This window comes from Enhydra lutris, unplaced genomic scaffold (genome assembly GCF_002288905.1).
Source record: "Enhydra lutris kenyoni isolate GAN:26980312 unplaced genomic scaffold, ASM228890v2 scaffoldscaffold11, whole genome shotgun sequence".
Taxonomy (NCBI): Eukaryota; Metazoa; Chordata; class Mammalia; order Carnivora; family Mustelidae; genus Enhydra; species Enhydra lutris.
In genome coordinates this window covers 30,063,429-30,079,300 of record NW_019154095.1, presented here as the reverse complement: position 1 = coordinate 30,079,300, position 15,872 = coordinate 30,063,429, and the positions used below count along the sequence as shown (strand labels likewise).

General features: G+C 38.9%; 1 protein-coding gene across 1 annotated transcript in view; it reads right to left on the bottom strand.

The window, feature by feature from the left end:
* The window catches only part of LOC111144494 (neuregulin 1), a 1,132,137-nt gene that overhangs the window by 157,202 nt on the left and 959,063 nt on the right, over nucleotides 1-15,872 (bottom strand). Inside the window, exons 2-3 of the mRNA XM_022498799.1 lie at nucleotides 14,664-14,841; nucleotides 5,305-5,426 (exon numbers count right to left, since the gene is read on the bottom strand). Coding sequence (XP_022354507.1) covers nucleotides 5,305-5,426; nucleotides 14,664-14,841 — 300 coding nt within the window. The remainder of the gene's footprint in view (nucleotides 1-5,304; nucleotides 5,427-14,663; nucleotides 14,842-15,872) is intronic.

The window sequence follows — 15,872 nt, the reverse complement described above, 5'->3', positions numbered from 1 at the left end:
AAATTTTGAAATTAATACATGATGTAGAGTCAGAATGGATACTATACGCTGAAAAGACAAGTCCGTTCCACTCATATGGTTCTTCCTTATGAGCCTTCATGCGAATACGATATAAGACAACATACATGGAGACTGCTTTCTAAATTACAAAACGTTTTATATGATTGTCAGTTTAACTACAGCTCATTTACCAATATCACAGCATTTCCAACAATGCCATCAATTTGGGAGAGGGCGAAACAAAGCCTATTACCCATGTGAGCCAATTTTTTTAAAGGACCAATTGATGTATTAGGCAAATTTTGTGGAAATATTATTTTTCGTTCATCTCAAAGGAAACAGCAAATTTATTGCTGTGAGCCCAATGTTCCTATGGGATCTTGAATCTCACTCAAATAATTTTTCTCCTGATTAAAAAAAGAAAATCTAGTCACGGATATGACTGATTAGTTTGTGTATTCTCTTGTATTAATCTTTAAAGACTGCAGTACTTAATTAATTCAAAAACCAGTTAAGTCTATTACTCTCTTCCCTAATCTGTGCCCAGGAGTTTTTATGGAGCTTCTTAGCTAAGAATTAATTGCGACATTAAGATTTCCTATATAAAGACCAAACCAAATGAAATGCAAATAAAAATAAACATACGGTGCACAGTCTGTGTAAGGGCGGTGTATGTGGCCTGTTAAAGAGGCATATTTGAATTCATCAAAGGAATTCACCCATTACCCCTCATGTAATGATGGCTGTCTGTAAGATCCTTCTTTTTTTATTTTTTAAAAGATTTTATTTATTTATTTGACAGAGAGAGAGCACAAGTAGGCAGAGAGGCAGGCAGAGAGAGGGGGGAAGCAGGCTCTCTGCCAAGCAGAGAGCCCAATACAGGCCTCGATCCCAGGACCCCGAGATCATGACCTGAGCCAAAGGCAGAGGCTTAACCCACTGAGCCACCCAGGTGCCCAAGATCCTTCTTTTTGTGAAAACTCATCTGGTGTTTGTTAGACCCACAGAGTCCCCCAAATAATTAGCAGATTGCTTATGTGTCTATCCGTCTACTGTACAGCAAACTCTTTTTTCCAAATAAGATTGGGATTAAGAGGCATTAGAAAGGGCAGAAAACATACAAATTTCTAAAATGTAGCTTAACATAGTGATTGTGTGTGTGTGTCTGTGTGTCTGTGTGTCTGTGTGTCTGTGTATATACATATTTAGAAAATATAGAAAATATATATATTTAGAAAAGAATGTGTGTATATATACACAGGGGCAACTAAGCCCCTGAGGTGTATATATACACACATTCTTTTCTAAATGGTCGAAAATGGTGAAAATATGGTCATTATTTCACTCAAGCATGTAACAATTCAAGGAGAATTTCTTGGGTTTTTGTTATCACCTTGTTTATATCTAGTTGCTAATCTAAGCAATTCTAAACAATGAGTTTCACTGCAGAAAATTCCTAATATTGGATGGAAGACTTTTATGATCCAAGCTAATTTTTTCCTGATAGTTATATAGCTGTGTTTGGGAATTAAAAATAGTGTCAAACAGCAAGTCCATCTTGGTACATTTTTTCATTTTTTTCTGGGGAGAAAAGAAAATCTCTTGTTCTTATCTTCCTTCCCCTTACCCATGCCATCCCTCCCAGAATCTGGTACCAAAATATAGTCTAAACATCTTTTCCACAGGATGAAATTTGGATTACCAGACCACAGTTGTGTATGCATTTGTGTAATACGGGAGAGATGAGCGAGACAACATAAAACTAAAAAAATGACTAATATTTTGTAGAACTTATCAATTAAAATCTCAAGGGGAATTCTACACAATATAATGTTTTGACATCATGTTCTTATTTTTAAGACTTTTTTTCTAGGACCTCTAGAAGGAAATGAAATTCTTGAGAATTCCACTCTCTCAGCCCAAGTCAATAATAAATACACAGTTAGGGAGAGAAGGTTTGGCCATGTGGCAGTTTATAACCACAGTAGAGTACTCTTTTTCCCTCTGAAAGAGTGTTTCTGTGCAGTGTTTGCCCAGATTTCTAAGGAAACAGGGATGTGACAACACACGTTCGTGTATCTGAGTCCCAGCCTGAGTCCCAGAGAGCACCAGACCTGAGCTGAGCCTTCTTTGATAACTAGAATTGATAGCAAATTCAAAGAGAGCAGCAGACGAGGCTGAAGGGTCAGGAAGATGATTTATTTTCTTTTTGGTTGTGCTGCAACTAAGCCCCTGAGGTGCTGGGGGAAAAGAGAGTCTCCCAATATGCAGAACACACTGGCCTTGTTTCTCGTGGTGGCTGCCAAGCCACAGGCTCTGACGAAAAGCAGACCGCCCATAGCCTCTGAGGAGAGGGGTGCTTCTAGGAGGCCATGTTTCCAGTTTTACTCTCCTCAGTTGAAGCCATGGTGGGCACCTGACCAGAAGGCAGATGCTTCGTAAACTCTCCAGGTCTTTCGAAATGGTCTGGCATGTAAGTTCTGCCAATCAGATTCTTGCGATGGGGAACCTGATTTGGGAACTAAGAAAACAATCACACAACAGGAGTTAAAATGGAAAGAATGTCTTTAAAAGAGCCGTGAAGAAAAATGGCCAACTGAGATCATAATCAGGTTAAAGTTTGTAATCATGAAGAAGCACTTTGAGAGCCGGAGAGGTAAGAAGATAAAAGAAACAGAAGCTTCAAGGAAGTATCTGAAGCACATTAAAGGCAGAGACACTAGAGAGAAGATCCAGAAACTCCTGTTTACTTAAATCTTTAGACATGTCCTGGGCTATATTTTCCTCCTTAATGCCCAGTTATAATGGAGTTGTAGCTCTTCCCAGAGAACCCCTCTCCTTATGCCTCACACCCTTCTTTCTGTTTTATGTTTTTTGTTTGTTTTTTTTTTTCTCCCTTTCACAAACCAAAGAATCTACTTAAACATTCACAAACACACAGCCAGGTACAAAGAGAGCCCTACTGGATCAGAAATTCAAGAAATCTGGGTCCGAGTCCTCCTTAGCTACTAAGTATCTTGTGATTCTGAATGTGTCTATTTTCAGACACATGCTAAATTCACATTTCTTTTTAAATATAATGAGAGGGTTGGATAAGGATGAACTATTCCTAGGGTTCTGAGAAGAAAATAAAAACAAGGCCACCTTGCATTGTAATTGAGATTCTTTTTTCTCCCTCAGGTGCTCTATGCAAGTCAGCAAGACCTCATCTTGTAAAGATTCTAGCTGGTTGTTTAAGAATGACTTCGTTACAATATTGTGAGAACTTCTCTTTACTCTTGTCAGGTGAAAAAGACTGATTATCAAAAACATCCCGACTGGCATTTCTCTAAGGTCAATACTAAATATTCGAATTTGAGACCAGTTCTTGAATGAATTAATATGGAAAAATGAGTTGGAGGTCTCCCCTATGAGAGAAATGCAAAAAGCCATATTATCCCTCAGCACCCCAGAATTAATAAAAAAAAGTAAACCCTATGGGGCTTTTGCCAGGAATAATACAGTAGTAAATAATTCACTGCTTAATCCTATAAATCAGAAAACATGGAATAGTATAATAGTACTGTAAGCACTCAGTGAGACCATGACACTTATTCTAATTGTATTTTCCTGCGAATTTATAATATACATAGTTCTACAAATCTAATCCAAGTGTCAAAATCATAATTCAATAGCATTTACCACAGGGAAACACAATGAAGCAAGCCAATGAGAGGCTGAGAATAAGCTACTAAACACAGCACAATAGGGGAAAAAAAAAAAAGAAAAAAGAATAATCCACTGAAATTAGTTTTTAAATGTGTTTCAAGTTAGCATCCTATAAAATTCCTCATGGGGTAAAAATAACACCAGCAACATGCTTATTGCTGAACCCGTGCTGAAGCAAAAGTAAAGTGATGCTACATTTACTCATATAAATTTTAAATGGCTTTTACATTTTCAACTACAAACACAGCTCCTAAAAATAGTGATGGAAACTACTTTCCACTGTTGTCCTCTACTCTCTGTGGAGGAACTCTGATTATCCCACAACAGAGAAGTTCACTGGGGAATCCAGAGAAGGCTGGGGATTAACCTGAGATTTTTCCCAACCCTGCTCCATATTTTTATCTTACTCCCTTCTCCCTGTCCCAGTAAGTCAACAGACACCAACTCCATCAGTCTCCTACGGAGCTGACCCTTCAAGTTACTTTTGCTCTCCCCTTCCTGGCCCTGCATTTTACCTTCCGGTCTGCAGAGACCAGGCCTCTGTGGTGGGCACTCTCTTCCCCTCTCCTGCCTGGAGGGGAGCAGTGTTCTTAGGCTTGGCTTTTTAACACCCAACAGGGCTGGCATAGGCAGTAGGCAAGTGCCATCATGCAAAAGGGAAAAGAAGCACCAAAGGGTATTCTGAAGTCACATTTTATTATTTCAAAAGACAGAGACGCTCACTGCTTTAGCTCATCATAGGTTTCTAGAGATGATTCCATCAAATCACAGAGGAGCTGGTATCCCGAGCAGACATCCACCAGTGCGGGTTCTTTCACTTCTTGGGACAACTCCGAGAAGTTGCTGGAGGGTGAGCGACACCTTCTACCTCCAAGTCATTCATTAGTTTAACCAATATCCCCGGCGCCATTCTTAGGAAAGCAGAAGCTGAAGACCAGACATAGTAGGGAGGGCTTTGCCTCGAAAACTCTCATAATTTCAGAACTGATAGGCCTAACAAAAAATGGATAGGCCTCACTGCTACGACCCAGAGCCAGCTGTATTTAAAACACATATGAGAACATTCAAACTTCTAGGACTGAGTCAGGATCGTACTCTGTTAACATGCACACACTACATATATTCATATATAATATACATATGTACATACATATGTATGCAATATACATATATCCTGCATATACAAATGTATTCTGTATATAAATACACACACATATATATATACACACACACACACTCTCTGTTACTGACAGAGCCAAAGACTTGACAGCCCTCCCTGACAAATTTAAAGAGGAAGTATAATCTCTTTCAGTGGCCCAGCCTATTCCTGCCATTCATGACCTTATCGACATTCTTAAAAAAAATAAAAGTCTATGTATATTTCAGATTTATATCACCTCCCGGGGTAGAAGACACACCCTTATCGAAGTGTGTTTTATGGAAGACACCCAAGATACTTGAAGTCTATGGTTTTCCTTCCATGTTTCTTATTTGTTCACAGTGAGATTTAACACACCAGTTTATTACAACTCTCACCACATCTCTTGATTACTCTTCTCACAGCCCGAGAAATGGAATGTAGCAGGTATCTCTTACCATTTGAATCCACAATGGTGATATTGGCAGAGGCACTGTCATTTCCTAATTTGCTGGTCACTTTGCACATGTATTCTCCAGAATCAGCCAGTGATGCCTTGTTAATGCGAAGTTCTGACTTCCTGTAAGATCAGGACCAAAGTGGTATAAGTATATTTCAAGGAAATACAATGACCATCAAAATCTATTTCTCTTTAGCAAACTCCCCCTCCCCACTCCACACATACCACCTAAAAACACAGCTTAACTAATACACAGATGTATGATTTAACCAAGAATAAAGATAAGATCACATTTAAGTGACACTATGGACACGGCCTTAATTTTATCATCCAGGTTAGTAATTTAAAGAACATCTTCTCTAATTATTCTTTTTATTCCTCTACCACCACCACCACTAAACACACTATGCCTCAGTTTTGTTTTGTTTTGTTTTTCAAACCAACTGGTAAATTTTCTTCCTTTCTGAAATGGCATCAGCCACTAGAAAGATTTAAAAAGTGTAAAATCATTTACAGATCTGGTAAGGACAGACACTTAGGCAGGCTAGAATAGATTAAAATGCTCTACACTTTCTCAGTAAAGTAACATCAGGACTTAGGTTAATTTTGAATGAAAAGGAATTACAAAAGAATGGGAATTTATCTTTGAGAAGATTCACATTGCTAGGAGCACAGAAGAACACAAATCGTTCTGAAGATTGAAATAAACAGCGGCACACACTGTCATAAAACTGCGTATTAAATCAGCAGTCAACACTCTTTCAACATGGACTGTGATTTGCATCTGTCTGTGTTTTACTGTTGCATAGAGCCAATAACTTCAGCAGTCTCCACGATTTAAAAACACAGAACCACTGGGGCTGGTTGAGTTTACTGAAGACTTTTAAAAGCATCTCTGTCTACTCACTCCTGGTCCTGACTGCCTGGGCTCTTGGGATGACAACAAGGAAAGAAGGCAGGAAGCAAAGACAGCAACTCAAAATTCTATGCAAAGCTCCCATAATTTACACCTTCCTAGTTTTATAGTGAATTTTCTGGTCTTCCTGTCATATATTATTAATCAAATTCAATCAGTTGTTCTAATTTAGTTAATAAAAATTCAACTCCTACTATTCTCTTCCAGTCTACTGAATGGAACCACCCATCTGGTCCCCTATGTAAGCCTTATGGCTTTCCATCAAGGTGCCTTCACTTGTGCCCTTTCTTCCTCCTAGCATGGGGCGTCCCATATTTCCAGATACTGGCTGACTTTTCAGGACCACCTCAAGCGCCAATTCTTTCATCAAAACTTTCATAATCATAGAGCTGCTGCCGCTCTCTTCTTTGTCTAAATTCTGATAGCCTGGAGTACCTCTTCCATGATCCTCAAAGTTCTTGAAGTAGATCTTATTTTTCCAGGTAGGACATACACTCTGAGCGGGGGGAGTCTATAATTTAAACTTCTTGGTATGCTCACAGTTCTATGAGGACATGCCACTGCTTTGTCCTTGGCACATCTTCAAATGATATTGGATGAATGTGTGAAAAAATGAAGAAAATATTTGGATGCTCTCACTTAAGCTCACTTCAGGACCTAATGTTCCTAAATGTTGGCTGCTGGAAAGGAGGATGCTCTATTAAGAGGGCAGAGACAGTCGGAGGAGGTCCAGACCAAGGCAGCAACAGTCAAACCAGCATGTGGACTGAAAAATTAATGACTCAGAACAATGTCAACAAGTAAACTTGAGAAAACAAAAGAAAGTACTATACTCAAATAAATTCGGGAGACATTAGGTTAAACAAAAACGGGCTTTCTGTTGTCAATCCTGAGGAATTCTTAAGTCTTTAATATGCTAACATCCGTTGACTCTCTAAGAGGGAAATATATTATTTGGTTATTCTCAAACTTATTTGATGATGGAATCCTTGTCATCCACATAGCATAACTGCTCCTATTTCCTGAAAATGATGGTACACAAAACAAAGTTGATAAAAAGTGGATCTAATATAAAAACAGCCTGTTTAGCTCTAATGGGGGGAGGTCACCAAGGGCCATTTATGCATGGATATTCACATATTAATCAGAGGGATTCGCCACAGAAAACTTTCGCTGCAGTCTATCCCTATAAACAAGATAGAACTGTGCTTACAAAGGGTAAGCACCTTGGCAAGTTGATATTAAGATCTAATTATAAACTACAAAAACTTTTAAAATGATCAAAGTACAATATTAGGATATTAGCCGCCCCCCCCCCATCTAAGTTGTGTTGACTGTTTAAGTCTGGTTTTGGACTATTCAAATCTGGTGTTTTTCTTAATGGATTATCAGCTATTTATACAAATCTGTCCATGCATGCCAAGTTTCCTTCACGACACACACCTGTGAAGACCAGTCAGAAACAATACAAATACTACAATAAACTTGTCCAGCCCCAAACAGCCCAATTAGCTGGAAGAATTTTCATGTACAACCATGGAACCACTAACAATCACGGATAGATAAATCATGAAGAAGGTCAGTTTGAGGAAAAATATCCCGGTTTTCAACACAGAAGAAAAAGTGAACTAAAATAACAAAATGGTAACTTTTCTTGTTAAGCCCCCAATACTAATTCTAAGGTATCACAACAACCCAAGAACATACAACACCTCAAGATTATAATCATTCCAAGAACGCTCCTTTCCTATTTATATAAGTTGAGGGACAGTCCCTGATGGTAATGTGGGGAGTTCTTTCTTGACCCTATGCCATTACTATTTTAACCACTGAATTGGATCAAACTATAAGAAACATGATAAAAAAAGAAAAGAAACATGGTAATCAGTTTTATAGTTAGTATAATCTTAAAGGGACAGTTCTTAAAATAAAAATTCTCCTAACAGAACTACACAGTGTTTCCTGGAATATTATTCCAAGTGATGTTAATAAATGTTATGCTTAAAAGAATAAGAAAAGGTTTTTTCTATGCTCAAATAAATATTGCATTGAACGAAGTTAAACAGATCTCTTTACAACAGTACCTCTTAGTGGGTTTTATGCAAATATGTACTGTGAATTTCTAAGGCAGGCATTACATGTAGCTAAGGTATCCTTTCAATAGAGGACACCCTCGGGAATTCTAGGACTGAACATCAATGGGCAAAGACCAAGATTCAATTTAATCAAGATAAGCAGAACAAATACATTCCAGCTCAAAAATCAGTAGCAGAAGTGCAGGTTTGGAGAGACGTGCCTTGACAATAATATATACAGAAAAAAGGATTTCAATTAGCCATGTGTTTAACATTATTCCATTTTAAGCGACTACTAAAAAAGGAAACTAGAAAAAAAAAAAAGAGACACTTATACACTGTTTGGCCATATTAATATTAAAACAGCATAAATCAAATTGGATAAAAGTCTGAATACACTGCTCCCAGGCTGAATCGTGTCTAGAATATTTAATTATGTCTTGAAGTGGCATCTGATGAAAAATATCAATAACTAGAGGACTTTAGAAGAGGTTGATCACAACTGAATAGGGCTTATCAATTTTATCACTAGAGAAGATTCTGTTAAAGAAACAGAGGTCCTACTGACAGGCCAACTATGAACAAGATACAGGTAACTCTTTAAATATATTTCACGGATGCCATCTAGAAAAGAAGACTATTTGAGGTGGCTCTTGAAGATGGAAATATGTCTAACAGGAAAAAGAAGGCATATTTTGAGTGATAAAGAAGAGTTTTTGAACATTCAAAAAAGGGGAGGGGCCTTTCCCTTTGGAAAGATTCAAGTCTGGATAACCACCTGTCAAGAATATCTCTATGCAGCGAAAAGATTAAATTAGATCAGTGGTTTCGACTGTTTTGAAAAAAAAAAAATCCTGTTTTAAAACAAAAGCTTAAATCAGACCCTCATATTCAAAACTATCATAAGAAGATAACAGTGTTCAGGTCGAGGCGGTTGGCGGCCCATTTTCAATTCAGCGGAAACTTAAGATTCTCCAGGGACACAATGGGAAAACCAATGCTCCAGGTGATCCCTGGGACTCCTGTGAACTCCAATGACAGACTGAACTCTAAGACTCTTTGATCCATGAGTCCTAGGGTACAGGGTGGGAAGTAGGAAAAGAGAAGAAACAGACGAACCTTTCTTGAAAATGACACATTGCAATGATCTGGGGCTTTGACAAGTATGGATACAACTGTCTTGTACTCTCTTCAATCAGCTACCATATGCTCTCCACGGGAAGGAAGTGAACTTGGAAAAAGTGCTGAATTCCCATCCAATCACCATCAAACAAATTTTTTGCTTTTTAATTAATGAGTTCTCTAGAAATCTGGAAGGGGCTGATGTTTCAGTGGACTTTCATTTTCTAAAAGTATTAAAAGAGTTAACTCATGTAAAGTGAGTTAAAACAATGCTTGGAATCCGGTAAGCTCCCAATAAGTGTTAGCTATCATTACAATTATCGTTTATATTCCTGCCATATTTAGGATTTTTTAATAAGCACGCATTACTTTTAGATTAAGAAAAACAATACTATGTAAAAATAAATTAATACAGACTGATTTAAAGATGAAAGTTCTAAATTTCTCCTTTTTAAAATCAAAATGCAATCTATACTCTTTGAATAAGTGCTCACGGATGGATTCAAGGTTCCAATAACTACTGTCTTCTTGGCCTTTTTAGGCTTGATTCATCCACCACAGTTTACGGGCCAAGACAACTTAACTCCCTGCATATAGGGAATATCTCCTCAGTTTACATAAATCCATTCCTCCGATCTCTAAGGAATCATATATGAATGCTGTGAGTGTCTGTGTGAGCGTGTGTGCGTGTGTTCAACACAGCTTCAGATACTGTCCAACTGCCAATAACAGGAAGGGTACAGGGGACGGGGGGAGAGCAACTGCCATATTGTACAGAACCAGGCACTGCACCAAATGCCTCACATAAGCCATACGAAATAGGCACCGAGTAGTCCCATTTATATGCTGAAGGAACTGGAACCTTCCTTACATATAAAATTAAAATGACCTGTAGGAGCTGCTCAGCTGATGCAAGAAGGGAATGTGTGTGAACTTTTTCTAGAAGAGAGTCAAAGGACCCGCGATCATGGACAACAGAAGCAAGAACTCCCTTCAGATTTTTGTAGAAATTTGACAAGACCAATTAGATCCAATTTTAAACACAATTAAAATAGGTGAGAGCAGAAAGGAAGAGCTGAGACAGAACTATGGGCAACAAAAGAGTGTGCCATACACAAAAAAAATGGGAAGCCAGCCTTTCGTAGGGCTAGCATAGAACAGATATTTAACTGAGGCCAATCTGACAGCCTCAAATTTGAATCGGTCACGTGCCATGCTCTTTAGCCAGTTTTCTTGCTCAAAATGATCCACCAGGCAGAGGAAGCGGAACAAAGGGATAAGCAGACGCTGGGGCAGTTTCCATTTTTTAAAACTGGTTCCATACACTGCTTTGCCAAATACAACAAACACAAGCTCAGATATAAATTCAAAGTCATAGGAAGAACATATAAGAAAGTAGTTTATTAGTAGGAACAGGGGCAAATGGTGAACTGAAATTGCTGATTGGTGTGGAGTCTTTTCGCAACACGAAGGGATGACAAGGAAATTCCGGCTGCTGTGTACGATCTAGACTATGTGGAAAAGAAACCTAGACTAAGGATGGCAAAAGAGTTAACATTTTTCTTAAAATAAAGACAATCCCAAGGAAATCTTTAACTTCACAATGAAATTCACCTCTGCTTGGTCGATCAAAGCCTCAGATTAAGTTTAAGAAACCAAACAACTGTTGCAAACCATTAACAGTTTGAATATCTTAGTAATAGAAAATGATGAATATGTAGATGAAACTGAAAAATGAGAGTTTTTAAAAATTAAAAACATTTCCCCATGTCTGTAGGTGTCTGTAGCCCTGTGTTGTACTTTACTCTACACAGCAAAATCACCAGTAATTGTGTATAAACAGGAAAACAGGAGGCATAGAGTCAGATCTATTTTAAATAAAAGCTTTACTGGGGCGCCTGGTTGGCTCAGTGGGTTAAAGCCTCTGCCTTCAGCTTGGGTCATGATACCAGGGTCCTGGGATCGAGCCCTGCATCGGGCTCTCTGCTCAGCAGGGATCCTGCCTCCTTCCCTCCCCCACCCCCGTCTGCCTCTCTACTTGTGATCTCTGTCTGTCAAATAAACTTAAAAAATAAAAAATAATAAAAATAAAAGCTTTACTATTCATCAACATTAGATCTATAGCAAGAAACGGAACTTCCTTCACACTCAGGGCATTCATTTTTTTAAAAATGGGTATAACAATAATGGTATCCATTCTCTTATTATTTATAGGACAAGTGGAAATAATAGGGGCACCTTGCAAATGTTAATTAAATTTAGATTCGGTTTGGTCCTTAAACCTTAAAAAACAGATGACAACACTAATGGCTCACTTTATACAAAGGGTCTTCTTTTTGGACGATCAGATATGTTAAAATGTTTTGCCACGAGTAATTTACAGCCACATAAGTGGCATAAAATATCTTTTTGTTCCCACTTAATTCTTCCCAGCAAGGCTACTGTTTAAAAGAAGTAATTTCTGAATATTGGCCTTTCTGGTATAATGGGATTTTATTAATATGTAGACAGTGCTCTTATCTGTCTGGACCCATGAAGCCAACATGAAAATGCTTTTCTGAATACTAATGATACTTTTATATATGTCTATCCAAGCCATGTAACAAATTACCTCTACAGGCATATACCTGCAGTTTGCAAAACCATTTTCTCCATACCTGTCCACCTTGCTTCTTCCCAGGCATCCTCAGACTGACTACTCCCAGTCTGAAGATGCTTTGTTCTGTTCCTTCAGACTAGATAAACCTCTTCTCCCTCCCTTCTTCCTTGGCAGCCTCCTCGGTCCCTGACCGGGTCCCCTTCCCCTACCTGTGCTCGCCTCTTGCTATGGCATCCCATGTCTGTCACTACTGTAGCGCTTAAGACTGAGTATTCTAACTGTTCGCCATCTCTCTGCCCTCTAGACCACTCGTCTCTGTGTACCCAGCACCTAGTCCAGGTCTGACACAAAACAGCTTGTCCCATAAAGAGCAGAATTCCACATCTTACTCCCCCACTGACCTCTTTATTGTCCTATAAACAGAACTTGCTACTGACGACAATTCCGCTTTCTCTGTCATGGCCGGGCTCATCCCACCCAGCCAGGCAAAGGGGATTCTGCCCCATCAGCAGACGCAAATCTACCTCCTCAGGACTCCTCGTGAAGCCCTCTGGGTCTCTCCCTCTTCCCAGCCTCATGGCACTTAGAATTAGTAACCTACAATTTAGCACTGGGCTTTACGACATGTATGATAAGCTACAGCATACATTAGGGATATCTCCCTGATTGAATCCTGACTTCAAGTAGAATTTACCTTAACATAAATAATAATTTTCTAAATGGTCACTATTTGCAAATCGATGGACCTCCTGAAAATCCTGAAGCACCACCCTCCCCACCCCTAGCCTTAAGAGGGCTGTAGCAATGGCCTGGAACAACTATGTTTCCGATAAGGCTGAACCAGAGAATCCCTATACAATCCATGACCTCCTGGGGGCAGAGATAACACCCATGCTTTTCCCACTTCCCCACACTCCCAGCATAAAGCCTTCTGCGGGTGCTTAAATATTACTGATACCATTTGACAGCCGTGCGGAAAGAAACAAGACATTCTCCTGCACGTGAAGATAACTTAGTTTCTTACTAAAGTGTCTAATTGATGAAAAACAAAACAGACACCAAACTCTACTCCATCCAGTATCTAAAAGTATTTTTTTTTCTTGTTAAACTCCTCTATAAGCATCATAGTTCTTTCTTTCTATTCACTCACTCTACCACTCTACTCCCCTCCCCATATGCACACGCTATTAAACATGCATGCCTTCCATTTGTAGAAGAAGGAATAAAGTGTTAAGGAACCCAAGGAACAGATCTGTGTTCCAGCTTGGTTTCTTACTACTTGTGTGACTCAAGGCAAGGCAGAACACTTTTCTGAATATTAATTTCTTAATATGCAAAAGTAGGCCCCCTGTACAGTTCAACTTCCCTTACTACCTAGGGGAATGTTGTAATAAATAAATAAGATTATGTAAAAAAAAAAAAAAAAAAAAAAAAAAAATGCCACTTTGCAGTGTTATTTTCTGTATCTCTGAAGAACCACCTGCTGGAGAAATTAATACCCGCTCTTTTTTCCCCTACATCTTATTAGAGTACTTCCAAGTCAAAAGATCTTGCCGACACAATCAGTAATAAGAACAAGCAGCACAGTTAATAAAACCACAGAAACTAGGGGGGAAATTCAGTAATTATGGTTATTACAGCAATTAAACACATTGGGAAGTTTCAGTTAAATTTCCATTATAATCACTTTGCTGTCTCTTGCTCGTGAGTGTGTGACAACTTTTTGGTAGGTGTTCTATAAAATCAAAGTACAGGAGGAGATTCTTTTGTTGCTGTTTCTGCTATCATCCCTGGGATTTCACTGGAATCCTCCAAGTGCGAGGAAAGAAAATGTAATCTTTCAGCCTAGAAGTACTATTATCCATGCCACATCGATTAAAGGACTGTTTTACAACCAAAACACTCACATACTTATCTCTTCCTTAATTTCAAAGTGTAGTGTGATAATAGAAGAGGATTTCTTAGGTGAGTAAGTACATAAAAATGGAGAGGATGGGAATAATAAAGGAGCCTCATTTTAGGGTAGGTACAGACACCTGTCCAAGATGTCACAGGAACCACATGGAGCCCTTCCAATCCATCATGGTCCTCCAGGATGATTTAAGATTCTGGTAAGCCAAGATCACCCAATGTTTTAATGTCCTACATGGTCACGTAGTTTCACAAAATTGTCAGTTAAAAAAAAATCTCATTGGGTATCACTGGATGTATTAACCTCTTACTTGAAAATAGTTCAAATTCAAGCGACGGCGTTCTCTTCCCATAAATCTGGGTATTTTACTGAACTTCCTTATGAAGCAGGGGTGCTGACCGTGGGAGGCACTGGTACTCTCAACAGCATTTGCCTTTTTTAAAAAAATCTAATTTTAAGATGCAACATATTCCAATTACAGCAGCTCTCACCAAAACTTCTCCCTCTACACCTCCAGCTCTCTCCTCATCCAATCTTTTCTTTCCTCATCTAGAAGTTGTGACAATCAGAAACAACAATTTCTGGTCATCGTACAATGAACAATCTTTTTCATTTATTAGAGATCATAGCTTTTTGATAAGTGAATTCATGGACTGGGGCTGTACATAATCTTTATATTTCCTATCATTCAATGGCTAGACACTGCCTCTGCTATTAGATGCATTACACTTACCCTGGCTTTTTTTGTATCTTGATGTTTTGTGGTTTGTTCTTTCGGTTTAATTCGTTCCCGTTCTTGAACCATTTGAATTTGAGAGAGGAGTATTCGGAGCTGGTCTCGCACCGAAGGACGAGTTTAGAGCCTGCAGCGGACTCCTGGCTCCTCATCTCTTTCAATCGGGGAGGCAAAGCTAAAAAACAAAAAAAGAGAAGGAAAAAATTCTGGTTATCTTTCAAAGAGAAATACATTAATTTCAGGTGAGCTTGAGCAAGACACCATTCCCAAATGTTTTACTACCTGAGAGAGAGAAAATGAGTCAGCCAAAATGGACCTCAGATTGAATGCCCAAATAAAACATACTTGGGCATTGGGGGTGGGAGGACTAGATTATAAAATATTCTAGATGGTTACTTCTCGATCTTTACATTTTTCTGATGCCATTAGAAATCCTGGACATGGCTCACTTCAAAACCACTATGCTAGGGGCGCCTGGGTGGCTCAGTGGGTTAAACCTCTGCCTTCCGCTCAGGTCATGATCTCAGGGTCCTGGGATCAAGCCCCGCATCGGCCTCTCTGCTCAGCGGGGAGCCTGCTTCCCGCTCCCTCTTTCTGCCTGCCTCTCTGCCTCCTTGTGGTCTCTTGCTCTGTGTCAAATAAATAAATAAAATCTTTAAAAAGAAACAACAACACTATGCTAAGGGAGACTATGAACCAGGCCATCATCATCACCATTATTATTATTAGTTTAAATTCCAATATAGTTAACAATGTTCTTTGAGTTTCAGTGTATAATATACAGGCCATTATTTTTAAAGCACGTTCACATCTCAGATCACAAATTATCTTCATCCTAATTCTGTAACTAGATACAGCAGTCCTCATAACCAGGTTTTAAATGGGGAAGTTTAATTGCAGAGATGGGTAAGTGACTGACTTTCCATGGTTCTAATGTTTCTGGAGAGTCACTCAGACTAGGCTATCATCAGAGGTGGCCCAAGGAACAAAGAGAATTCATCCCTCTTAACAATGTTCCTTTCTTCAAGACAGAAATTCTTTGGCAACAACGCTTTTATTGGAACTAAAGTTGCTGTCCTACAATGAATGACCATTCTAGATGCCTACTATGCTCCTGTCAAATTGTCAGTTTGACTGCATTTAGCTCTTCCATAGCTTCTCCATAGAGACAGGAAGTACTGAAGTTGTGCGTTAGCCTGTAGAATA